Source organism: Arvicanthis niloticus, chromosome 7, assembly GCF_011762505.2.
Source record: "Arvicanthis niloticus isolate mArvNil1 chromosome 7, mArvNil1.pat.X, whole genome shotgun sequence".
In the NCBI taxonomy this organism is placed as follows: domain Eukaryota; kingdom Metazoa; phylum Chordata; class Mammalia; order Rodentia; family Muridae; genus Arvicanthis; species Arvicanthis niloticus.
In genome coordinates this window covers 75,892,604-75,918,438 of record NC_047664.1, presented here as the reverse complement: position 1 = coordinate 75,918,438, position 25,835 = coordinate 75,892,604, and the positions used below count along the sequence as shown (strand labels likewise).

At 48.9% G+C, this 25,835-nt stretch overlaps 1 protein-coding gene across 4 annotated transcripts in view; it reads right to left on the bottom strand.

Moving 5' to 3' along the window:
• Positions 1-12,481, bottom strand: part of Pdgfra (platelet derived growth factor receptor alpha) — a 46,955-nt gene extending 34,474 nt beyond the window's left edge. The window contains exons 1-3 of one of the 4 annotated variants that reach the window (XM_034508997.2): positions 12,301-12,481; positions 2,797-2,857; positions 1,249-1,566 (exon numbers count right to left, since the gene is read on the bottom strand). In XM_034508997.2, coding sequence (XP_034364888.1) covers positions 1,249-1,566; positions 2,797-2,845 — 367 coding nt within the window. In that variant the 5' untranslated portion in view covers positions 2,846-2,857; positions 12,301-12,481. Of the gene's footprint in view, positions 1-1,248; positions 1,567-2,796; positions 2,858-8,435; positions 8,579-9,559; positions 9,671-11,136; positions 11,259-12,300 lie in introns of those variants that run through there. The other 3 variants (XM_034508999.2, XM_034509000.2, XM_034508998.2) reach the window with 3 other exon arrangements.
• Positions 12,482-25,835: the final 13,354 nt, after the last annotated feature.

Below are 25,835 nucleotides of genomic sequence, written 5' to 3'. Positions count from 1 at the left end.
TGAGGATAGCCTGGGCAACATACCAAGCTCTCATCTCAAAAGCAACAACAAAGTATTTCCATGTGTAAGACACACATAGTGAGCACACGCGGGCTGGTACCTTCACCATTCACGTGCTTTTCTATTGCCTGGCTCTGATTTTTGTAAAGATAAATTATGTTGTTGTGTTTTAACGTGTGTTTCATGGTACATGTTCAAAAGCCAAGTACTTTCTCTCTAGCTTGCAGAATCCTAACCATGCACTCATTATTTCTAATGTTTTAAAACTATACTCAGTACTGTTTGACGACTTTTTTACATTTTAAAATGTTGCTGGATTTTTGTGCTGTTTGCCAAACTCATATAATAAAGGAAGTTCCCTGTTTATTTCCAAACAAACAAACAAAACGCATTTGGTAACAAATTCGCATAATTCTGTGAGTCGGGAGGTGAGGTCAGAGAATGGTAAGGTCTGGTCTACATAAGGAGACCTTATCTTAAAAACAAAAGCAAAAAGCAAAACCAAAACCAGCAAGCTAAGTGTCTCCATGCCTTTAATCCTAGCACTCAGAAGGCTGAAGCCATGGGATTGCTTTGAACTGGAAGGCAGCCTAGGCTACATGGCAAGTTCTAAGACAACGAGAGTCTCGAGACCCAAAGACAGACAGGCAGACAGGCAGACATAGAGCTAAGGAGATGGCCCAGTGAATAAGAGTACTTGCTTTAAAAGCATGAGTACCAGAGTTCAAATCCTAAAGCCTTATGTAAAAAGAAAAAGAAAATCTATATCCTTAGCTCTATGGAAGGCAGAGGCAGGACGATAGCTTGGGTTTGCAGGCTGCCGACCTAGCTCCAGCCTCAGTGAGAGTTCCAGTGAGAGACAGAGACAGATAGAGAAAGACAGAGACAGACAGACAGACACAGAGAGACAGAGAGAGAGAGAGAAAGAGACAGAGAGAGAAAGAGACAGAGTCAAAGATAGAGACAGAGAGACAGTCAGAGACAGAGAGAGAGAGAGAAAGAGACAGAGAAAGAGACAGAGTCAAAGATAGAGACAGAGAGACAGTCAGAGACAGAGAGACAGAGACAAAGAGACAGAGAGACAGAGACAGACAGAGAGACAGAGACAGACAGAGAGAGAGGTGAAGGAAAGAAAAAACTTTTCTACCTTGCAGTTCCTCTGCAATAAACATTTATGAATAACTCAACATGGTGACTCAGAGGCAGGCAGGGCAGGAGGCGGCGTGGTCCAGGAGCCCTGCATCTCACCTGGTACATAGATGTAGATGTGCCTGCCTTCGATCTCACTCTCTTCGGTCTGTGTGTGGTTGTAGTAGCAAGTGTACCATCCGGTGTGGGCCGCCGAGGCGTTGACCACTTCCAGCACCGTGACAAAGAGGTTACTGTTGTTCCCCTCGTTTCTGATTTCCACGTTGGGGTCGTCTTCTTCAGACATGGGGTGCTGCCAGCTCACTTCACTCTCCCCAGAGCATCTCAGAGAAAAAGATGAATTCAGCTGCACAATCTTCTCATTCTCGTTTGGGAAGATAGAGGGTAACAGGAGCTGGCAGAAGATGAGACTCGGCCCTGAAGAAATGAACAGTCATTGAATGGGGTGAACCAGAAAGAACGGCTTCTCTAGAGCACTGAGAGTAGTCACAATGGCGGCTTATATGAACAACGGCCATTTCTACGTGAAACTCCATGGCTCTGGATGCCCATGAATGGCCCCCCATTATGACAGCACTGCATCTGCTGAGGGTAACAAGTGTTTTAACGGCCTCGGCAGCCCCGCCAAACACCCCATATTCACCCCTCCAAACACTCAAATGGATAAAGGATGTCTGATTCCAATTCCATATTTCACACTCTTATGTGTGACCATAAAATATCCCAGTGCGGTCTGGGCTCAAGCACATATGGCTTCTTTATCATGCATATGCCCTGCAGAAGTTTTCCTTGGTTTAAAAAAAAATGGGCAGGAGATGTGAGAAGAGGGGTGGGAGAGGGGCCGAACAAAGCACAGAGCAGATCTGGGCTCACTCAGGAATCACGCGTCTTCCCTTGCTGCCACCCTCTGGCACGCCATCTCTCCTTAATGACTTCCAAAAGCCAAAGCAGGAAGGCATGGGTTTAAATTCACAAATAATAAATAAAACGCAGGCAGGGGGAGGGGCTTGAAACTAATCTCCAAGCTTCACATTTCAGCCTAGCTTCCCTTGTCTAACGAGAAGAAGGAGACACGCTCTGGCTTAAATTATTAATAAATGGTCTCTAGTTTCCCTCGGTGCCTAACTTTAATGTCCGCAACATATAAACACGTGGATAAAATCTACCAAGTGCCAGGCAAGGGCTCTACCACTGAGCATCTTCCCAGCCTGCTTTTCACATTTTGTTTAAAGACAGGGTCTCACTAGGTAGCCCTGCCTACATGACCTCCCTGCTACATCCTCCTAAGTGGCTGGGATTCCAGGTTTGAGTCACTAAGCCTGATGAAGGATGCCCGAGTCTTCATTCTATTTGAACATGCTTACATTAACCTTCTCCTCCTTTTCTGCAAGCCCATGCCGGAGAGAAGAAGAAGGTAGCGGGCAAGTTCAGACAACATGTCGAGATTATTCATACCCTCAGACCACTGACAGAAAGCATTTGTTTTGAAATGGAGTTGGTGCCATTTGGTTCCTGGTCACCCTAGAGAACTGTTGGTTTCTTCTCACCCCCTTTGGACCTATGTACAGGTGAGAGGCCCATGGATCGTAGACATTAGCTCCCTGGAACAGTGAGCAGGAGAACAAGAATGCATGTGAGGGTACATACCTGTGAAGAGACAGCCGAGGACCAGAAAGGCCTGGTGGGAGGTCCCCATAGCTCCTGAGGCCTGCAAAAGACAAAAGACAAACATAAACAAGATTAGCCAAATGGAAACCACTGACGAGCCAGGTTCTTCTGCAATGAGAATCCTTAATAGTACCATCAGTAGAAGCATGTCCCAGCTTAAGGTTGACAGCTAACACAGCCAGACAGCTAAGAGGGAAGTATCCAAGAGCATGGTGGAGCCTGGAAGTCATGCCAGGGTCTGCAGACCCTGTCTCTAGGAGGAAGGGGGAAGGAATGAATGTTATGGACTTTCTCGGCATCTAAGCTGGAGAAGTCTCCACTTCACGTGGGCTGTCCTTGCTTCATATCACAGCTCGTCAGCAGTCTGAACTTTCAGAAAAGTTCCTTGGGCTAGGACAAACAATTTTACAATAAAAAGTGGTTTTGAGGTAGCCCTGGCTTCGAGGCAGGCTTTGTGAGACAGAGGTTTGCAAGAGCATGGGGCTCCAGCCTGTGTTCCTGTGGGACCCGGACATATGGCCAGGCTACTAGAAGCTTGCAAAGCCCAGGACAGGCACACGAACAAAGGGACAATAGAGAGAAAGGAGAAGAGACCCAGCATGGTAGATGTACACTTAAATTTCATCAATTAGGGGGCATGGAAAACATCACTCAATGACAAGGTCTATGCAGAACAAATTCTGGGGAATAAAAAGACCCCTTCTTAGAAATCTCTATACGGGGAGTCTCCATCCATCCCTTACAGTTTCTTACTGCGAGGCATAGAAATTTAGCAAATGATCCAAAAACACATAGCCACGGCCAGATCTAGAACTCATGTGTGTGTGTGTGTGTGTGTGTGTGTGTGTGTGTGTGTAAATGTGCATGTGTGCATGTGTGTTACAGGTGTATGTGGAAGCCAGTGATTGACATCTGGTGTCTTCCTCATCTGTCTACACTAATTTTTTTTTTAAAGCAAGGTCTTTGAACCTGGAGCTCACCAATGTTGGTAGACCAGCAGGCAAGCAGTGCCTAGGGATCTTGGAAATGTTAGCCTTTCTGCACCCACTCTTTCCTAACACAACCTGCCCCTGACCCCTCTCCTTGTCTGCACACCACAATTAGAAAACCTAATTGCAGGGTTGTGAACCAAATGCACTTAGAAAGATGCTGTCTGGCTTAATGGACTCTGAGGATGTTGGCAGGTGCCTGGAGGATGTAGGGTTTCCAAACTGCTGTGGTGACAGCCACAGGAGGCTCCAGAGCCAGGCTGGTTGCCTGATTTACCACAATTAGCAGTAAGAGCCCGTGTGTTTGTACACACAAACATCAACCTCCCACCGATAATCCACTTGGCCAGCTATAAAGCGGCTCCCAGCGCCAGCTTGCCCGCTGGGGTTTTATCACATTCCCGTGCTGTACCTCCCCAGCTGGGATCAACAGCTATGGATCTTTCAAGCCCCACTAAGCTCAAGAGAAAGGACATGGACAGAGCAGGCTCTGAAGAATGGTCTGCCCCAGCCAGGATCCAACAAATTTCCTTCTGTGTGTCCAGATACGGTGGACTTGCTGCCAGGGATGATGATTTACTGGCGTTCAAAGTGGGCAACCAAAACAGGGCCTCCGAGAGAGCGATAACAACATGAATGCCCACATGTGTTTGCTTAAGATTCCCAACTCCAGACTCTGATAGCAGCCGATGCCTGGCCAGCAAAGCTGGACATATTTATGAAGGTGCGTGCCCTTACTCATCCGAGACCCAGACAATCTGGCCATGAATAATTGTAGCATGTCTGTCCCACAGTGAGAAAGAGAACCCCAGGGGAGAGGAAGACACTCCCTGTGCTTGCTCTACTGAAGATCTCCAGAAGGGAGTCTTGGTTTTACTGGTGCTTTCCCACTCTGCAGGTACCATTCCTTAATTAACCATTCCAGTTGCTTGCAGCTGGGAACATCCACAGGTCAGACATGCAGATAGAGCTGTAAGCATCCACAACTCAGACATGCAGATAGAGCCGTGAACATGCACAGGTCAGACATGCAGCTAGAAGGAGCTGAGGTCACAAAATCTGAGGCTTGTAGCATTGTAAGTCTGTGATGGGGACTAAACACTTTACAAGGAGGAATAACAGATTTCTTTTTTTTTTTTTTAAAAAGTCATTAATGGAGCTGGTGAGACAGCCTGGTGGGTTGAGAGGCTACCAAGCCTGATGACCTGAGTTAGAACTCCATGATCTAAATGGTGAGAAGAGAGAGCTAACTCTCCCAAGTGACCCACCAGCCTCCACCTGTGTACTGCGACACATAGACAGATAATAAATACATAAATGTATGTTTTTAAATTAAATCACTTATTAGTCAGCCATAGTGAAGTAGAGACAAAAGGCTAGCCTGGGCTCTAAGAGACATTTTTTTTAAATTAATTTATATTATGTATATGAGTACACTGTAGCTGTCTTCAAACACACCAGAAGAGGGCATCAGATCTCATTACAAATGGCCATAAACCACCTTATGGTGCTGGGAATTGAACTCGAGACCTCTGGAAGAGCGGTCAGTGCCCTTAACCTCTGAGCCATCTCTCACTTTATCACAAATAGATAAATAAGTAAATATTTTTTTCTTGCTCCCACGTTGATTCCATGTTGGACATTAGTCTCCTGCCTCCGTGTTCACAGCTCAAAAACAATTTTAAATAATAATAAGGAAAAATTCTAGCTTGGAGAAACAATCTAGAATGTGAGATTGCTGTCCCGCTCACTCTGAGGTGCCACGGGACATCTCCAGCCTGTGGTTCTCACTCCTTCTCAGAACACACGATTCGCATCACATCAGACTAGATTCTTATTCCCGCTCTGACACCCTGTCTATCCCTTTGAACTTAGGTCTTATCTAACTTGAAACCAACCATCACTGGCTTGCCTGCTCACCTCTCTGTGTCCTAAAAGGACTAATGTACACAGTTTCAAAGTGCTTGGTGCTCACTTTGACTCTTCCTGCAAAGTTCTAAGATGTTAGAGAGTGCCAGACTCCTCCTTCTGCCTAGTGGGGAAGAGGGTATAAACCTTTAGCTTCTATCGCTGTGAGGACTCTGCAGCATTAACCAACACGTACAATCCTAAAACACAGAAATCAAATCGACTGCAGCCACTGTCTCCACCCAGCCCCTTCCCTTCCCTCCCCTTTTTCTTGCCTCCCTTTCTATCCTTCCATATACACGATGTAGCCCAGGTTGGTCTTGAACTCAAGACCCCCTTGCTGCACAGTGATGTACCATCAGAGCTAGTCACCCCACTGCAAAAGTGAAAATTCCTGAAGGTGAGTCTCTTAGCAGAGACCACAGGGCAAGCTGGAAAGTAAACAGGATGCAAGCCTTCTTCCAGACTGGCTACCATTCCCCCTGATTCTGGGGCCAGCTTCCCTGACAGTAAGGGCGGAATACATGCTCAGCCACTGGACAATGCAATCCACCCCACCCTGTCCCAATTAAAGACCACAGAAGACTCTCAGCCACCAAAGCCACCGAGGCCCTTCAAGACTCAGATTTCCAAGGTTTGGTTAATTTCAGCTCTCCTAAGTTAATTCTAACTATGAAAATAACACATCTCGGTTTTATGTTTTGTTTTTCCTCTCTCTCTACTCAGTCTCAGAACTTCAGCCCAGGCAGCTTAAATACCGGTCTGCAATGGTGGCCACTTCTGCGTTTTCTAGCCCAAATTATATTTCTCAGGACCTGCACCCCACCAGGGTTTGTGGTGTTTTGATGTGCCAAAGCATACGATTAGATGTCCCAATAAGGGGCAGGGGCTGAGACACTTTTACACGAATGCATTTTAAGGTTCTTGGCCTTTCTGGTCTCTTTGCATCAGATAAGTAACTATGAAAAACTAAAGTAACAAGTCCTTCAGATTGTCACTAAATGAATAGAAAAATCGACCAGTGGCTTGAAGTCACAAAGCCCACACACCGGGTTTACAGAAGGGTTTACCTGCACCCGTCCTCACAGGTCTGCTCACACAAACACTGTCCATTATGTAAGTGTAAAGGAGTGGCAACTAAGGCTTGACATAGCTCAGCCATGCAGTGCTTACTGAATACTAGGAGGAGCTGAATTTGATCTCTAGACCACACACACACACACACACACACACACACGCACACGCACACGCACACGCACAAAGTTAGAAACTACACAAATGTCTGAAAAATAAAATCTGCTTCTTCCAGTGATTGTTGCAGGCTCACAGGAAAGAAAAATTAATGAGATCATCTTTGTGCTTCTCAAAGCAAAAGAAGACACAGTGGCTAAGGTCACTGAGTGTTCTCTGGGTTCAAGTCCCAGCACCCACGAGGTAGCTGAGACTCAAGAACCTGAAACCCTCTTTTGGCCTTAGACGACACCAGGTATGTACAAGACTCATATAGACATATATGCAAAAAACACCCATACACAAGAAATAAAATTTAAAAATTTGAGAGGGTGGATGGAGAGAGAGGGAAGGAAGAGAGGAAGAGAGGGGGGTAGGGGGAGAGGGAGGGGGAGGAAGGGAAGGAGAAAGAGAGAGAGAGAGAGAGAGAGAGAGAGAGAGAGAGAGAGAGAGAGAGAGAGAGAGAGAGAGAGAGAGAGAGAGAGAGAGAGAGAAATTTCCCTCCTACCAATACTTGCTTGGAATTTGCCAAGCCCGCCCAGAGACATATGCAGTTCTTCAGAGTAGGCAGCAGATGGCAGTATTGGTTCAAGAACCAGTGTCCCGCAGTCTCTGAGCTGCAGGCGCCATTGAAATCAAATCTGACTTAAAATGTCCCAACTTTTACAATATCTTAGGTTAAATTTTACTTTTAGGTTTCGTGATGACTTGCACTTGAACTCCGAGGCGTGAAAGCATAAATAACAAAATTCCTGTCTAACATGCTAAATGGGGGGGTGGGGGAGAACCTCCAGAGAATTCGGTGAGGAACAACATACCGCCCTATCGTCACCATCAGCATTCATCATCACCACTGCCCAGAGAGGGACCAAGATGCAGCCGTGCCTTAAGAGCCAGAAGACAGCGCTGCTGACCAGGCCTCAAAGGCATTGCAGGACTGGTCACTTGGATTTAGAGAAAACAACACCCTTGACTTTCCACCCACCCTCCAGGCATGAAGGCTACCTGGACCCTGGCAGGAGAAGCCACGACGCCATTCCCTGGCACTCAGTTCTCTTTGCTCGTAAACCCGCCCCCGCGGGGTCTCTTCAGCCTGGCTGCTTTGAAACGACTCTTCCCATTGCTCGGTAACGCCGGGTCGTAAAACAAACGGCAACAAGTCGAGGGAGCTTGCACCGACCTGTAGCGCACAACCCGGCGACTGTCCCCCAAGATCTCCCTGGATCAGGAATCCCACCCCCTCCACCTACCTTCTGCTAAATTAAGATGCCCCAACTCTCCAGCTCCAACCCGAACCCTCAGCCAGCCCTCCTCTACCTAACGCCTCTGCACCAACACAATGCCTGTAAGGAAACGCAAGACGACCCAGGTGAGCCCCAATTCTGGCGCACCAGGGTCCCGGCAGGGAGACCTTTCGACCGCCTAGGGCTGCAGGGACAAGGGTCGCGCTGCGGGAGCCACTAGAGGGCGCGGCAACCCCGCTGATCTTACCCGCTGGCTCCGGCGTCGCACACAGCTCAGGCTCCGGGTCCCCTACAGCTCTGCGCGCACTGCGGCCGATTCTCCCGGAGGTTCCGCGCCAGCACGCTCCGGATCCGGACCACCCCTTCTCTCTGGGTGTCTGTGACTGTTCGTGTCTGTCTGTCTCTCTGTCTCTCTCTTGTTTGTCTCTCTGTCTCTAGGTGTGTTTCTCTCTGTGTGTTTGTCTCTCTGTCTCTAGGTATGTTTCTCTGTCTCCCTCCCCCGCCCCGTGTGTGTGTGTGTGTGTGTGTGTGTGTGTGTGTGTGTGTGTGTGTCTGTCTGTCTGTCTGTCTGTCTGTCGGTGTCTCTCTGTGTCTCTTGTCTCTACGCACCCCCCCCCCCCCCGCCACACACACACACACTTTCCCTGTCTCCCTCAACCCCCGCGCCACAAGAGCGCCACCAGATACCAGGTGGCACGGATCTACCCGAAGAGACCAAGACCAAGCCCAAGCCCAAGCCCAAGCCCAAGCCCCTTCGCTCCCAGCTCAGGACTGCCGAGGCCGCCGCGCCCCAGGCTCTAAGCTCAGCTTTTGCATTGTTTTCAACTGCGACCTGAGAGGAGACTGGGCTGGGTGGAGGGAGGGGGCCAGGTTTAGGGTTACAGGCGAGCAACAGCGCCTCCTGCAGGCCAGGAAGCGCCGCCCGCAGCCGCCAGAGCCAAAGGCTGGACCAAGCTCTGTGGATTAGTCTGGAGTGCCCACCTTGCCCCTTTATTGCCCTGTCCCTGGGTACCCCTGCTCCCCTTCATGCCTCTAGCTTCTCTACCTCCCAGGAGGAAGGAAACTCAAGTAGACGGAAGAGACTCCCCAGGTCCGTGGTTTACTTTTGTCCCCTCCTACCGTCTAATTTCCCAGCTCGAATTCCTGGTTCGCCCTTCAGTTTAAAACAAAAGAAAAAGACATTGAACTACTTCAGGAAAAAAAAAAAAAAAGCACCGATGAGGCCGGGAATCAGAATGCAGTCAGGAAAATGCTTGCCTGGACTCTGCATCCCACGCTATCCTACAAGACCCTGTCTACTGCTCCTCCTCAAGGCCGATTGCCTCCAGCCAACCCAGCAATCAGGGGCCAGACTGTCGCTAAGCCTCTCACCTTTGAGTCACCTATCCAGCTCTCCAGACAGCAACCTTTAACCTGGATGCTACTCACTGAAGGCCAGAGGGGGTCCCACCCTTCCAGGTCGGCAGGCAGAAGGATAGTCACTGCGTCCCCAGGTCCCGCGCAGCCTGGGTCCTGTCCCCAGGAGGCAGAAATCCCGCCCGCCCGCCTCGGCGCCTGACGCGTTTGCAGCTGGAAGCTCAGCCTGAAGCCCCTCCCCATGCATCTCTCCCCAGCCCGCGCCCAGGAAGAAAGTTGAAGCCCCTGGGACCAGAACTGGGAGGCCAGGTTCTGAGTCTAATCCCTGGGGGTCTGCAGACTAAAGCAAAAGATGGGAGTCGTGGTAATAACCAGTGGAGTTAGGCTGTGTTCGTTCCCTCTCTCTGCGAGCTTTGTAAACCCAGCTGGGCTAGAGTCAACCCAAAAACAGGACCTTTGCAAGAGTTCCAAAGCAGGAACCGACCACGGCGACAAATTAACTGTTGTGTCATAGACACACACACACACACACACACACACACACACACACACACACACACTCCTGATGGGGAAATCGAAGGAGTCCTCATCAAGAGGAGTTTGAAAAGAACAAGGCTGAGATGGAGGAGAAGATGGAAAGCCTTGGTCCGGGAAAATCCGAGCACAAGAGAGGTTATGTAAACGCCAGTGCGATGGCAGAGGAGGTGCGCACCCCGAGGAGCGCCCTCGGCCCCGCGCCTCTTCTATGACTCTGGGTGTTAAATCTGGGGCTGTGTAGCTGCGGACCACAGTGAGGGTTGACACTAGAGGCCTCCTCCGGCTCCTCAAGGCTGCCTAAGACTGATCCGAAACCATTCAGGAGAAGCAATTCAGTCCAAAAACATTGAGCAATTCCGCCACGAAGCCAAAACAACCATTTCCCACACCGCCCAGCCTGGGGCTTTTCTGGGCAGCTCTGTCCAACGCTGGGCAGCCCAGACTTAAAAAGTGCCACCCACGCCCCCTCCCCAGCTTGGGTTCCCCCCACGCACACCCTCCGGGGGTGGACTGAGTGACCAAGGTCTTCCAGGCGTTTTCCTTAAATCTAGAGGTCTTAGCAAAGCTGAGAGCTCCTAGGCGCGGGTCCTGCAAGAGCCCCAAAGCAGACAAACAGGCCAGCACTTCCTTTCTCGCCAAGGCCGCTCGCCAAGTCACTGGCAACTCCTGCACACCTGGCTGCGAGGCTCTGGCTTGGTCCTGCTGCAGACCGGGGCCGAGCTATTACTGCCTTACTCTGCAGACTGCCCCACATCCCTTCCAAACAGAAAGAATCGCCGACCCCGGACGGCCGCCCGCTTTCCCGGCCCTGCTGGAAGTTAATCTCACATGTATAAACTGATTTCAAAGGGGATAACGGTGAAGGAGGGAGGGCTGCTTGAAGACCGCTCCTGAGCCTTGCAGGATACACAGCGTCGGGAGCAAAAGCGGGGAACACTGGAGAGGTTGCGTTCAGGCGACCAGTGCCACGCACCCATCATCCCACGGCAGAGAGGCACCCAGAGTTCCGGAGGCTGAAGGAGAGAGGATGGCTAGCCTCTTACATTTCTGCTTACCTGTACCCACTTCTGTCCTTTCAGAGTTGTCCTGACTTCTTCACAAGAAGCCAGGGATCTTGCCTCTTTGCTGCCTGCCGCCAGGACCTAAGCAACAGCCAGGCCCCCTGGCCCTGCAGAAAAGACTCCACTGGAGACGCAGGCGAGCAGAGTGGGGGTGGGGACTACGGAGCACAATGAGGGCCCCTCGGAGTGCAGTTCGAAATTCCTCAAATCCCAGTTGCTGGAATGCGAGGCCAGGACGACTTCTTCACTCGGGGCCAAATGTGTTTGTCATTATTCCAGATCGCTCGTCCGCGCCGCCGCCGCCCGCGTCGCCTGGGTGAGAGGCGCACTATCCGAGCGCACGGCGGATTCAGCCCGCGGCATCTAGCACCCAAGTAATTCACTTCGAACTCTCCGGAACCCTCGGAGCCTGCGCCCCTCGCCCGCGCGCCCCTCTCTTGGTGCAGCAGCCGCCACCGCAGCGCTCAGCTCTGGCCCCAGATGTTTCCAGCAGCAGCGCCGTCCAGTAATTACGAGGGATCGACTGGCGCCGAGTGTGCCCGGCCGGCATCCGAGGTCCGGCCTCCTCCAGCCGAGCCCTTCACACCTCCCTTTTTCCTAGCCCTTTCCCGCGCCCCACTCGGCGCCCCTTCACCCCCCCCAACTTCTCCTGGTGCACCCCCTCCCCAAGCTTCGCTCCACACCACCCGCTACAGCGCAGTCCCGCCAAACCGCGGGCGACGAATGAAAATACTCATTAAAAACCTGTCCTCCTCTTCCGTGACCCACTGCCAAGAGGCCAAACACCGCTGCTCCCACCCCCAATGTTACTTGGTGTTAGTCCCAGTAAGCACGAATGCCACCCCCACCCTAGAGAAAAAAACTCAAAAATGTAAGCCTAACAATTTCTTTGGGACGCTATAGGATTGTGTAGAAAAACATTGCTTTTAAAAATAAGTCTTTTTTTTTTTTTTAATCTTTGACTCTCTAATGGTTACTACCCCCATCCCAGTGAAGTTTATTCAGAATAAGTTACTTTCTGGACACACAACCGAATTCAGCTGTTTTGTTTTTGTTTTTCTCGTTGCCCCAAATTTGAAGTTGCTTAGCTTCTTCCAGCCCCAAGTCATGATCAGGGACCTTCTTTAGAAACAAAAGTCACTTTTTCCTCTCCCTTACCTTCTCCTCCTATGTCAATTTGCAAGAAAAATCCGATACCCGGAGTAAAATGTAAGCCCCAAGCCTCCAGTCCTCTCCCGCAGCTCCTCTGTTTGTTTCTCTCCCTCAAGCTCCAACAGTAATGGGCTCAAAACCCGCATTTTGTAATTGATTCAATGTTATAGTCCATCCTCCTAAAACTAATCATTTGCTCAAAGTAAATAGCTGTCAGGAAATGAAGTCCCCCCCCCCCTCGGTCTCTTCAAAATAAAAGTTTCCCTCGGACTCCTTGCTCTCTGGATCGCTCAGGCTCAGACCTCTCCTTTGCTTTTTGCTCTTATGCAATCAGGGGGGCCAGTCCCAACCCCCAGACTTCAACAACAACGGAGGGGGGGAGCAAACCAGATGGGGTGGGGGTGGCTGAATGGGGAGGTGTTGACGTTCTGCCGGGAAAGAGGTTTCATGAAACTACAAACAGCCATCATTTCCAAAATGGGTTGACTTCCCAATTTGGGGGAGGGGCGTGCTATTGTTTTGTATGCTCTTCGAAAAAAAATACACTTAAAATTGCTGCTTATTTCTAAAATGAATATAAATCTAGGATTCAAATTATTCCTTCTATCGGCAGCCCGGGCCTCCCTAGAAATATGGCCCTGGGGAGAACGGCTAAGACGCCTGCGTCGTTTTGAACTTAAGTCTTAAGGGAAAGTGCCGTGTAGTTGCTGATCCTTTAATGGGATTAGGAAACTGTGGAGTCTAATAGGAAGATGATGAGTTTTTGAAAGGCTGGATTGTGAGGTGGTGTGCAAATAACGGTTGCTCAGCGAACCTTTGGGATGGTCTCCGGAAGGACGACCTTTATCCCTTTGGAGCCACTTATCTGGTCCTGCCTTTGTTTTCAGGGTTATCTGGTCCTCCCTTCTTCTATCTTCATATGAAAAAGCCCAGGCTAGGTGTGACTACAATACGCCAGCCCTCTGCATCTTGATGGCAGAAGGATTTTGACCCTCCTAAATTCCACCTTCCGAGTGGGCTGCACACGACGTACCTTAGGAAAGCTTTCAGGATGTTTGAGCCACAAACCAGGGAACCCAAGACACCCAGCGAAGAGACAGTTGGGACACGGCGATCCTTCTGGCGAGGGAAAGGGGGCGCTGACACTCCAGGAACCAAACCTGGGCGAAGCGGGACTTCCCGGAGCGGGTGGGGGAAGGGAGGAACTTCGACTTGAGCTTTATTTTTGAATGCTTTTGGTGGGGGAGATGAAAGTAGTCCTCTATCTCCCCCCATCCCCCACCACCACTACCTCAATCTCACACACCCAAGTCAAAAACGGACAGGGTGGCCAGGTGGATAACAAAATGTCGAATAACCATAGTTTATTTCACCACGGTAGTGGACCTGAGGCAGGGGTCAGTCACGGAGGTTTCCCCCGAAATGCCGAGTGCTCTGCCTAAACCGGACAGGACCGTGAGGGCATCAGGCTCGGGAAGAGGATGCCTGGGGCTGGGCTGAGAGCCCCAATTCTCCTCCGCCCTTCTACACGCCCGCCTCTGGTGTATCTTCAGCTCGGGTGACTGCCCTGCTCGCTATTACTTCCACATGTTCCTTCAGGAAATCATTGAAGGCGAAATGTATGAACAGCCCCTTGTTCGGAATGCTAGCAGGATACCGTAATGTTTGTAGATAATGAACAGGATGCTAACTGCTCCTGCGAGCGCGCTTACACTCACATACACACACACACACACACACACACACACACACACACACACACACACACACACACACACAGAGCCGGGGGTTGGGGGGAGTGCTTTCAGCTGTTGTTAAAAGCAAGTCAAGATTTAGGTTTTTGTAGCAAGTACCCAAACAGGGTAAGGCTGAGGCTAGGATCCTGCAGAGGGCCTGCTTTGCAACCGACACACTGCCAGCTCTGTCCCACTACCAGGGTCTCTCTCAAGTCGGGCCCCTGAGTTCTCCCTCCACAAATGGTGACTTCACAGTTCATTTCGGAACAGTTTTAAAGGAGTCCGAAAAGCGGGCTGGCCCGGGTATCCTGGGGCAGTGACTCCTCTGGAGTTTAAAGCGGAGAAACGGATGAGTATGGAGCACCCAGTTGCTCTTCTGGTAGTAATTACCTGCCTAATTTAAATGATGCCTTTGTTATGATCATTAACAAACATTTGCTAAAGGGTTCCATGTGTCACATTCCCTAAGGTTTAAAGGCCCGGAGAGCTGACTCCCGGGAAGAGTGCCCCAGTAGGGGGTGGAGCAGGCAAGCAAATGGTAGGGCGAAGATCTCGCTAAGTCGGGACCCAGCGAAGCATCTGCCTTCCCAGCAAAAGCAAAATAAACGCAGTGGTCTGGAGCAATCTCTGGGCAGCAGGCCTGTGAGTTCAGGCGGTTGGTTTCTGAAACCAGGTCCTGCCCCCGCCCTCCCACTGCTCATAGGCGGGTTTGAATCGCATTTTCCGCCCTCCACTCTCGAGCTGTTGGAAGGGTCCGGTCTGTAGCTGACGCTCAGCCCAGGGTGTCAGTGGGAGGGTGCCAGCCCAGCTCTCACCCTGTTGTTCTAAAATCCTTCCAGATTGCTCCCTCGACACCCCGAGCTCTGGGTGGTCTCTGGGTGGTCTCTGAGCCGAAGAAGGCAAGTGCCACTCCTAGCCAAGGTCTTTTCTCCCCTTCCTGAACTTCTGTCCCTGATGTCGGGGGAGGGAGGGGGACCAGGTCACTTGGTCACTTGGTGATCCTAACGAAATGGCTTTCTGCTTGGGTTACTGTGTCAAGAACCCAACTTGCACTCAGACTGTGGTTGTCAACCCTTTGGGTCTTTTCCCCTGGAGTTAAAAGTGGGGTTTGCTGAGCAATTGAGACCGGACGAGGCCCAACTTGTGCGAGGCCAGGAACTTTGGGGAATCGAATGGAAAAGGCAGCAGTTCTACCCTGGCCTTATGCCCCATGACCTGCGGGCGACCAGAGCTAGGGTATAAAGAGACTATAAAGAGACGCTGACTGCTATGGATGATTTAACCTTTAAGAGAGGGTCCCCGTGAACTTTTGACAAACACATCAAAATGGTCACTAACAGGAAATAAATTCTGCCTTGCATTCTAGAATCAGAACGTCGGGCTCCAACGCTTGGCCTTTCCCACTGCTCGCCTGCACTGCCCACTAGTACTGCCTTCCTTGGAGAATTCAAGTCCTTCTGTTGAAGATCAGTTACAACCATCAAAGCCATCACCTGTGAAAATTCACATTCAAACAAACTTGTTAATTTCTTTCAAATAAAGTCGACGGGCAGGACGAGTTGCAGGGGGCGGGAGTCTGGTTTCTTGTTTGAAAATAAAGGGGCATTTGGTCTGTAGCAAAAGAAAAAGCCTTTGACTGCCCCTTTAACTCCTGATTGCGTCGGGAGGAGATTCCTCCCAGGCCTGGGGAGCTTGGAGCAGGCTGGAGATGCGGCAACCAGATGTCGGAGTCCCTGCGGGGAGACTGAGCAGGGCTCCACCCCAACCCTGAAGCAGTCCGAACCGAGGGGTAGCCCACTCTTGCAAGAAGGGGAAAGGGCGTTCTGCAGAATCCAGAGGGCTGGTATAACTAGTTACACTCTCTCCAAGATGTGTCGCCTACCTCCTCAGTAGGCGGTGGCTAGCTCACTCCAAATGTGCAGGGCCTCCCGGGATTTCCAGGGGCTAGTGGAGAGCAATTCCTTGAGTCCATGGCCCCAGGCATTCTCTCTAGGGTTCCTAATACAACGGCCGGTGATGGCCCTAATTGAAGAGCTTGTCTCTGTGGTGCATCCCAGACGACTAGGGCTCTCTGAATAGCGGTGGCTGGACCCGACCGCGGGGAATCTGGTCTTCCGATTCCCTCTTCTTCAGCAGAGAGACCAGCCTCCTCCTTCTAGAGATCCCACTGCCCTACCACACCCTCCATCTCCTCAGGCCTTCGGTTTTTAGTTAACTTTTAATTTGAAACGCCATGTGAGAGGTGGGGGAGGGGAGGCGATTGGGAGGTCTGCTCTTTATTAGGGGCCTCCGCCGTCCAACTTTCAGGCACACAGCTGTGGCTTCGGAGGAGAGCTGGCTCTGCTTCGGTCAGCCGCCTCTGAAGAGAGAGCCTTGTCCTCTCCAAGTCCCAGGAGAGCAGCAGGGTCTTGTGAGGTGTTCTGTTGTTTGTTTGTCTGTCTGTTTGTTTGTTTGTTCGAGTTTTGGGCAGACAAAGCCTGTGAAATGAAGAACCAGTCGAACTGGCTCTTTGGATCGACGGAAAAAAATTCCAAAATAAATATTCCAAAGTAAATACACTCAAATGTATGTCCTATAACCCCTATAACGCTTCGAAATGGAGTCTTACTAAGCCAGAAGATGCCTCCAGCTCTGTGCCAAGTGGTAAGGCTTCAGCTCTGCCTTCCCAAGATTAATGGAACACAAGAGGCCTTCGAGAGCTAGTCTCACACCCCATCCCCAGCCGCTGAACACCGAAACGATGGTAGGCAAACTTCCCTGTGGAAAGGAGCATGCTTTGAACTCCTGAACGAAATGGCAATCCACACACAGGAATCCCGAGGGGGCTCAGCAGAAGAGGCATGGAATGGCTGGAAATCACAACCGTCCATCTGGGAATGAACAAGGACCCCAGATCTTAGAAGGCTTCTAGGCTGGACACAGTGATTCACATCTGCAAAACAGCCCTCTGGAGACTAAGGACCATCATGGGTTTGAGGCAAGCCTCTACTACACAACAAGTTTGAGGCCAGCCTGGGCTACAGGAGACTCTATCTAGATAGAGATAGATGACAGACAGACAGACAGACAGACAGACAGACAGATGATGGCTGGATAAAACATAAATGAATGCTGGCCTTATTCTATAGACAGATTGATGGGGAGATTGACAGATGTCAAGTGGGAGGGGGAGGGACTGCTGAAGCAGAGTTGAGGGTGAGGGAGGCTACCACTACAAGCCAGCAAAGAGGAAATGCCTCTGGCAGTGAGAGCCTTCGGTAGAGGGAGTCACGTGCCTAGCACTCAAGGGTTGGGTGTGAGCTGTGGGAGAGGGGCAGCCTTAGCTCAAGACACCTGGTGCCTTTCACTCAGTTGGGGGAAAGGAGTCAGCCAGGAGCAAATATGAGAAGGAACATGATGAAGTCAGTTTTTTTTTTTTAAAGATTTTATTTATTTTTATGTGTATGGAAGTTTTGCCTGCTGCATGCATGCATATGCACTATGTACATGTATGTATATGCACCATGTACATGCCTTGCGCAGACAGAGGCCAGAAGAAAGCATTGGATCCCCTGGAACTGGAATTACAGACGGTTATGATCCACCGTGTGGGAGCTGGGACTTGAACTCCTAACCTCTAAGCCACCTCTCTAGTCCCCAGCCCCGACAAAGTCACTTTGACACAGGTATATTTAAGAAAGTTTAGGAACCAAAGTAACATTACAGGAAAATCTAAGGTAGAATTTTGGACAGTCTTAGGGAGGGGTACTTCTTTTTCTAAGACACTGAGGAAGAACCAAAAATCTTTATCTCCTGAATATTTAATATCCAGACAATGGGATCACTTGAATATGGCCAGAGTCTCTACTGCCTACCCAGATAATAGCGTGATAAGTCCCAGCCAGACTTAACTGTGAGTAACTGACTATTCCATGAAATAGGAACACTTTAGCTATTCCATGACTGGAAAATAAGATGGCTTCCCCTTCACACCTACTTTTAAATGGACAAAGTATGTGCATTTTTATTTTCAGAGGACCCGCTGGCCCACAGTAGGGTTTTACAAGATCTCTGTCCTAATATTACTGAGTTCTGGCTTTCTGACTGCCACACCCACCCCCTGGAGAGACAGACAAGGATATCTTCCTGGGATAGAAAGCTAGATGTCAGGTTCCAGGGACAAAGGTTGCATAGTTTTCTCTAGTAACCTTCTCCTTTTTCTCTTCCCCACGAGTAGTTTCTGGAGGTTCAGGTGTTTTTGTGTGTTTCCTAGTGTCTTCCTTTCAAGGCCTCTCTTCCAGTTAGATCTGGTCCTGAAGAAGAGTTCTAGCCAACAGGATGTGTTGAGAGTGAAATTGGGTGTCCATCAAAGTAGATGACACACTTTTCTCAGATCTTCTTCCTGCCCACGAAAAACAAGCAAAACAAAACAAAACAAAACAAAAATGTGACTTAAGGTTTCCAAAGCGCCACGGACTGACGCCACCTTGAGAATTTGAACAATCCTCTGTGGTACTATAAATTAGAAGGGCCCCTGACTCTCAAAGCCCCCAAACCCACCCATACCTAAAATATGACAGCCACAAATAACATCTTAAGACCCTTATTCTGGAGTTTTCTGTTACAGCCGCACTTGATCCTAACTGATGAAAATCAGAAGACGTTTACTCATTGTAACTCTAGATACAACCTCATTCAGTCACTTAAAAAAATAAAGAAAAATAGCAGGAGATGAGAGAGCTGTAACCAACAAAAAGACCTGGCCTGGATGCTGCTCTGACCCGGTGCCCAGTTAAGTTTTCTGTAGATTTTTCTAGCTTGAGCTCATGCTTCCTGGCCCTCTGCTCCAGGTTGTCTCCAGGTTGTCTTTCTTTTCTCTGTTCTGGTTTTTTGTTGTTGTTTAAGTGTGTGTATGTGGGGGTGTTTACTGGTTTGATTTTTCTTTTCTTTCTTTTCTTTCTTTCTTCCTTTTTTTTTTTTCTTCCTTTTCTTTTTGGACAGGGGCTCACTCAGTATGTATGCCAGACTGACCTCCAACTTCTGATTTCAGTGACCTCCTAAGGCCAGAGATCACAGGCATACACCATTGTGCCAGCATTTTTATCTTTGGAAAGTAAGTGTGACACAAAAGAAAAGCAGAGGAGATAATAAAATGTACATAATGGTTCTCTCTTGTCCCTTTCCTGGGCTGGGGGAGGGGGCTGCTTGGCTGCTTGGTGCCTTAACTCAAGCAGCCTTCTTCAGCCTCCTGAGCAGAGCCTTGAGACTACAGATGTGTAACAAGATCAGAAAGCATTTCCAGTTTGTTGTTTATGCGGTGCTGGGTTCTAACCCAGATCTCCTGCATGCTTAATAAGGGTTCTGCCGGCCACTGAGTCACACCCTAAGTTGGCTTCACAGGCCCGACCATCCTTCTTAGTCTACATAGTCAGTCTTTTCTAACAGCTGCTCTAGAACCTCAAGGCTTTTACTTTCTTTGAAAGGGCGGGTGGGAGCTGGAGAGATGACTCAGCAGGTAAGAGCCCTGGGTGTTCTCCCAAAGGACCTGGAATCAATTCCCAGAACCCACATGGCAGCTCACTACGGTCTGTAATTCCAGTCCCAGGGCATCTGACACCTTCACGTAGACATCCATGGAGGTAGAACACCAATGTACATCAAAAAATTTTAAAAATGTATTTGGGTTTTGGTTTTGCTGTTAGGTTGGTTGATTGGCTGACTTTTGGAGGAAAAAAAAGAAAAAGATCTGTCTATGCCCTTCAGGCTGGTCTGGCACTCTGCTTCCACCTATCTCACCCACTGCTATCTGCCTTTCAAGTGATTTAAAGGTCAGTTTGCTCCACATTGTGAGTTAAGAAAGCACTTCTCACCAGACAATCCTACCACAAACTATCCATGGAGTTTAGAGCCAAGAAATGCAAAGTAAATGCAGAGGAATATGGAGCCAAGGAGCCAGAGAGATGTTCTGTGCTGCTGCACTGAGGAGGCCAGGAACTCGCCCCTTTCCCTGGGTGCATAGCCCAGCCTTCTGAGTGGCTGCCTCTGAGTCTTCAAGCACCTGCCTTTCTGAGTAATGGTGTCACTTAGTATAAGAATGGAAATCACCCTTGCCTTTGGCCCTTCTCCTCTAGCACCCACCCCAAGGGGCTGTAGAAGTTGACAAATGTTTATTTAACACCTCCTGTGCGTGAACTGTGCTAGGCTCTATGATGCTGTCACGGACAAACAGCTGCTGTACCAGGGCTTAGCTTTGGGCTGGGGAGACAGACAGAAAACAAACTAGGCCCTGACTAAACAGCAGGTGTGAACAGTGCTCTGAGGCCACCAGGTGCTTGAATTCACCACGGGCAACCAGAGTTACAAAATCTTCCTTGAAGGTGATATTTAGAGTTCTGAGCAATCCTGGGGCTAGATGCTGCATTTGAGGTGGGGATAAACTCTGAGGTAGAATGTTTACCTAGCATGCTCAAACTCCAGTATCATGAGCTACACACACACACACCACACACACACACCACACACACACACACACACACACACACACACACACACGACATTTGCTCTGTTTTATAAGTCATTCATAGCATGTAGGTTACATGTGTGTGCGTGTTTAGGGCTGTATGTAGACAGCATTGTAATCTCCTTCCTGAAAAAGGTTTGCAGCGCTCCCCCCGCCCAAAGGACTGTGGTGCTATGATATTGAACACACTCCTCTAAGGAGCTGTCATTGTTCAAGAGATAATCCCCACATGCACCTCCAGGATTGGCTGCTATCGTAGAATCTGAATGAAACTGAGATTTTAAACTGGTGATTCCCCCAAATCTGATGCTTTACCGTCATCACCGGGAGTGGCGCTATCTCGGAAGATAACGTGCCTGCATGCTGTTGTTCAGTTTACCAGTTAATGTTTCACAGACTGACAATGAGACCGCCTTGGATTAGAGCAACTTTTCAATTATCCATTAAGTACTTACAGCTTATTGGGTTTGTACACCACGAAATAAGATACCGAAGACCTTTCAAAGATCCCACAAGATGCGTCAGGTCTCTTATTGTATTTAGTTAATTGCTTTATTGCGTTGTAAGTGTAGTTATGATCTGAATTCACTACGCGGCAGATAGCTAAAAGGTTACAACCATTTATTCATGGGGGGCGGGGGAAACAACCTCTGCTGTGACAAGTTCTGAGTCTGTGAGCTTTTAGACCACTAGAGGGCACAAGAGGCCAGGTCAGAATCTAAATCCGCCCTAAGGCGTTCACAACCGCTGCCTGAAACCAGTTCTCAAATCTTCTGGAGAGAAATTAGGTCACACTCTCGCCGCCCATGCCTAAGCCTCCCCTGCCACTCCTAGCAGACTGTCCAGTTCGAGGTTAGCCCTCCGCAAGCTTGAGGTTACACCTCAAGGTGAAACTGTTTGGATTCATCCTCCGGACATTAAGAAAAGTTGGTGAAATCTAAGTGCTGGGAGAGAGAATGATGCAAATTTCCAGCTCTCCCTCGGCTAGGCTCTGCAGCAGTCTTGGCTGTGAAATCGCGAGAAGTCATGGGAGCTTCACTCAGCCTATGACGCTAAGAAAAGCTACCTATGCTGTCATCTTTTCCAGGGTGGGAGCTCCTCAAGGACGGAACACTTGAGCAAAATTCCAGATTCTTGAGCTGGGTGGGAAAGCAGTAACCACGCACTCCCTCCTGTAGTAGCTGCCATGATAGTCCAACCAGTAAAGGGGCTTGCTATCGAGTCTGATTCGGACAGAACCAACTCTGACAAGTTGCTCTCGAACTTCAAGAAACTATTATTACAGTGGCTTGCATGCCCCACCCCCACTCACAAAAATAAACAAAAACGTAATTTAAAATAAAAACCCAAAACAAACAAACAAACAAAACCACTGTTGAGGGCTGAGCATGGTGGCATGTGTCTTAAACCCCAGCCCCATGGTTGCAGAGACAGATCGCTTTAAGTTTGAGGCCAGATTGGTCTACGTAAAGAGTTTCAGGCCAGCCAAAAAGATTTAGAGAGACCCGACTAAAACAAACAGACAAATACTTTTAAGACCAAAACAAAGTTTCTAGCATCATTAGTGAAGATTATATCTTATCAAATTCTTCTCCACGATGGCTCTGTGGAAAACCGATATTACTATTATCATGAGTTTGACGTTTTGCTCACTTACAAAAGTTGATTGGACCAAAGCAAATTATCTAACTAGATTGGGCTTCACAGGACCTACCATACAGGTCAGCTTAACCTTGACGGTGATGCTACAGGCCTTACCCCTCACACTACCTACCATACAGGTCAGTTTAACCATGACGGTGATGCTACAGGCCTTACCCCTCACACTACCTACCATACAGGTCAGCTTAACCATGACTGTGATGCTATAAGCCTTACCCTTCACACTACCTACCATACAGGTCAGCTTAACCATGACTGTGATGCTACAGGCCTTACCCTTCACTACCTACCATACAGGTCAGCTTAACCATGACTGTGATGCTACAGGCCTTACCCCTCACACTAATCCATCTTCTCCTAAAGGGCAAGTTTTCACTGGTAAGAATGCATTAAAAGTATATTGAAGATTTATTCCCATTCTCCAGGAAATAGAGACAACAGATTATTACATGCATGAAACATAATAAATAACTAAAATAACTCTAAGGTTCCTGTAGCCTGGGTGGGGGCAGGGGTAGGGAGCAGTAGGTTAAATGGTTCAGAGGCTAAAGGTGCCTGTCAAGCAAGCTGCAAAATCCTGGCTCAGTCCCCGAAATCCAAGAAAGGGTAGATGGAAAGAACCAACCCTATAAAGTTGTCCTCTGGCCACATGTATCAAGGCACAGGCATGCTAACACACACACACACACAATATTTTTAAGGGATTCATGTCGATGTCCTAAATTCTCCAGTGACAGATTTAGATTCAACAATTCTATCATGTATAACTGCTATTTTGTAAGTTTAAAAAAAAATCAGTAATTCATGCTTTAACCTGACATCTAGCCTGTTTTCAGGGAAACTCCACACTGTGCCTTTGACCTGCCCTCTGAGTCTAAGTGCTTCCTAACTGTGTGATCCAGTACTGTCCTCAGCACCCAGACAAGGTTCCACAAGTGAAAGACCAGTTCCAACTTCAGGATCTCTGGAAGGTTATCTTATCTGAATACTGTTTGCTTCTCCTAAAGGCACCAATAAAACCAGAGAAAGTAGAGGCTCCAGAATGTTCTGCCCTGCCCCACCTGGAGGACAGAGGAAGACGTTGTCTGATGGCTTCTCAGTTCTGAAGCAAAGAGACACCAAGGTGACTAGTTTAAAGGCATGGGCCAGAAGAATGGCTTTTATAGAGAGCCTTTCTTCAGCAAGCCCTGGGGTGCACCCCCAGAATCTCTAAATAAATAAATAAATAAATAAATAAATAAATAAATAAATAAAGCACACGGACCTTCCTTCCCCCAAGCATAACAAACTTCACTCCAAAGCTATTGGGCAAACAGCTCATCTTTAGGTCCCATGTACAATCACATACACTTCACGGAGGAAGAACATCTCCTGGGCCTATGCATTAGTCAAAGGTTAGTGAAAAGCAAATGTCTCAGCTTTACTGATGCCTTCTGAATCCAGACAGATCTATGACTTTGGGGTCAGTCATTCCCCTTCAGCTCAGTTTTCCTCCCGCCTCTCAGTCACCCCACACCTCACGGGCAGGTCTACAGCACCACCCACCTTGTTCATTCATCCAATGTACCTCACAACCTCACAGAAAGGCCAGCGCACATACAGACACAGATGGTCACTGAAGCAGCCATCCCTATAAGTGATGGGGAATAAGGCCCTTCCTCCTCCAATGTGATCTTTCTTCCCTCAGCAGAGGGCTCTCCCTGAGGCATTGACACACTTTTCACCATTGGAAGTAACTCCTGTGGACACAGGAGGAACATCAGTAAGGAACTGGGGAGTGAAATCTGCCTTTTCTCCCCTCCCCTGGGCCTCCATCATCCAGAACCTACATTCCAGTGTTATGTTACCTTGAGTAACATTCGAAGTAACCATTCGAAGGATATGGTGAAAGTCTAATGTCCAAAGTCCAGTGGGAAACTGACCAGAAACATACTGATAACAGAAATGCAAAGCTGTCGCCCAAAAGTTTAAAATCTACTTGTTAAGAAAGTAGGCATTCTCTAGCTGTGGTGACATAGACCTGCAATCAGAGCAATCAGAAGGCTGAGGCAGGAGAACTTCTGGGGGTTTGGGGCCAGGCTGGGCTACATGAAACCAAGGGAGAAAGGAAGGAAGGAAGGAAGGAAGGAAGGAAGGAAGGAAGGAAGGAAGGAAGGAAGGAGGAAGAAGGAGGGAGGGGAGGGGAGGGGAGGGAGGGAGGGAGGGAGGGAAGGAGGGAGGAGAAGGCTGTGGAACATCTGTCTATAATCCCAGCACTCCTTAGAAGAGTATAAGACAAGCCTGAGCTATATAGTAAGACCAGAGGTTTAGGGGTTGGGCAGGATGTTGGCCATTATTGTACAGATAAATGGGACAAATTGTTCATTTGCTTGGACAACAAGGAAGGAGAATGTAGGCTCTTACCAGGTCAAAGAAACCAGCTAATCCCATTCTCTGATCTCACCCTGTTTCTTGTCCTGCGTTTGTAAGTTATTGCTGTCAAATATCAAGGCCCCTTGCCTGGTCCACCTCCCTCACACAGTATCTGTGCCACAGGTGCCCTCCATGTACATTCTGACCCGCTTCCTGAATCCTGATACCACCTATTCTTTGCTTCCCTTCCCTTCCATAAGTCTCCAGGGCCTCATTTCAGGCCCTCTGTGTCCCTTGTCCAGACTGTGACCACAGCCTCCCAGCTGCTTTGCTTAAATCTAGTCTTCTGTGTATCAGTCACTCCACCACACTATGGGCAACCCTGCCAAACTTCAGCTCCTACAGCCCTGTGCCCGCCTGTGCAGTGGCACACCCCATGATCGTCAAATCAAGTTAGTTCTAGAATTGTTGACAGAGGCCAGCAAGACTACCATGTACAGTGGCTGGCACACTCTCTAGCCCTGCCCTGGAGACCTAAGCCTGCACAGTGGAGTTTTGCCGACAGTCCCTGAGTAGCCTACTGTCTAGATCAGAAGCCAGACAACTCAGAAAACACTTGTCAAATGGGACATCACACTAAACTGGTGCCATGATCTCAGTCAGCCTTACTCTCCACTGTAGAATCAAATTCGTAAGTACTGCAGTAGCTATAGACAGTCAGGCTTGGAGAAAGCAAAAGTTAGCAATGACAAATTAAAAAAAAAAATCGAAAAACAGATGGGTCATTTCAAAGTCATTTTCCTGCTAAGATACAGAGAAGCAGAGAACAATGAGAAATGCCTGATTAGCCACCGCCATGTTATTTCAGGTCACTTCTTTTGTGTGCAGATCAAAGCAGGGGTTCATGCAGATCAGGAACTGCTGCCTTATCTTGAATCTCAGAGAGCCGCATAGATTGTGGAGCTTCTCCTTAAGGTTCTGCTGAGAACCTTAACTATACAAACGCCGGTTAGATTTCTTTCCCTAGTCTATCTAAAAGATTAACCCAAAACAGTGGCATTCTGGTCCCCACCCCACTCGGTAGCCCTCCAGGTGCTGTATTGGCCTCGAAAGCAACCACATGTGTGTGTGTGTGTGTGTGTGTGTGTGTGTGTGTGTGTGTGTGTGTGTGTGGTGTGTGTGTGGTGTGTGTGTGTGTGTGTGTGAGAGAGAGAGAGAGAGAGAGAGAGAGAGAGAGAGAGAGAGAGAGAGGACCTCAGGTAGCCCAGGCTGTCCTGGAACTCAGTAATCAC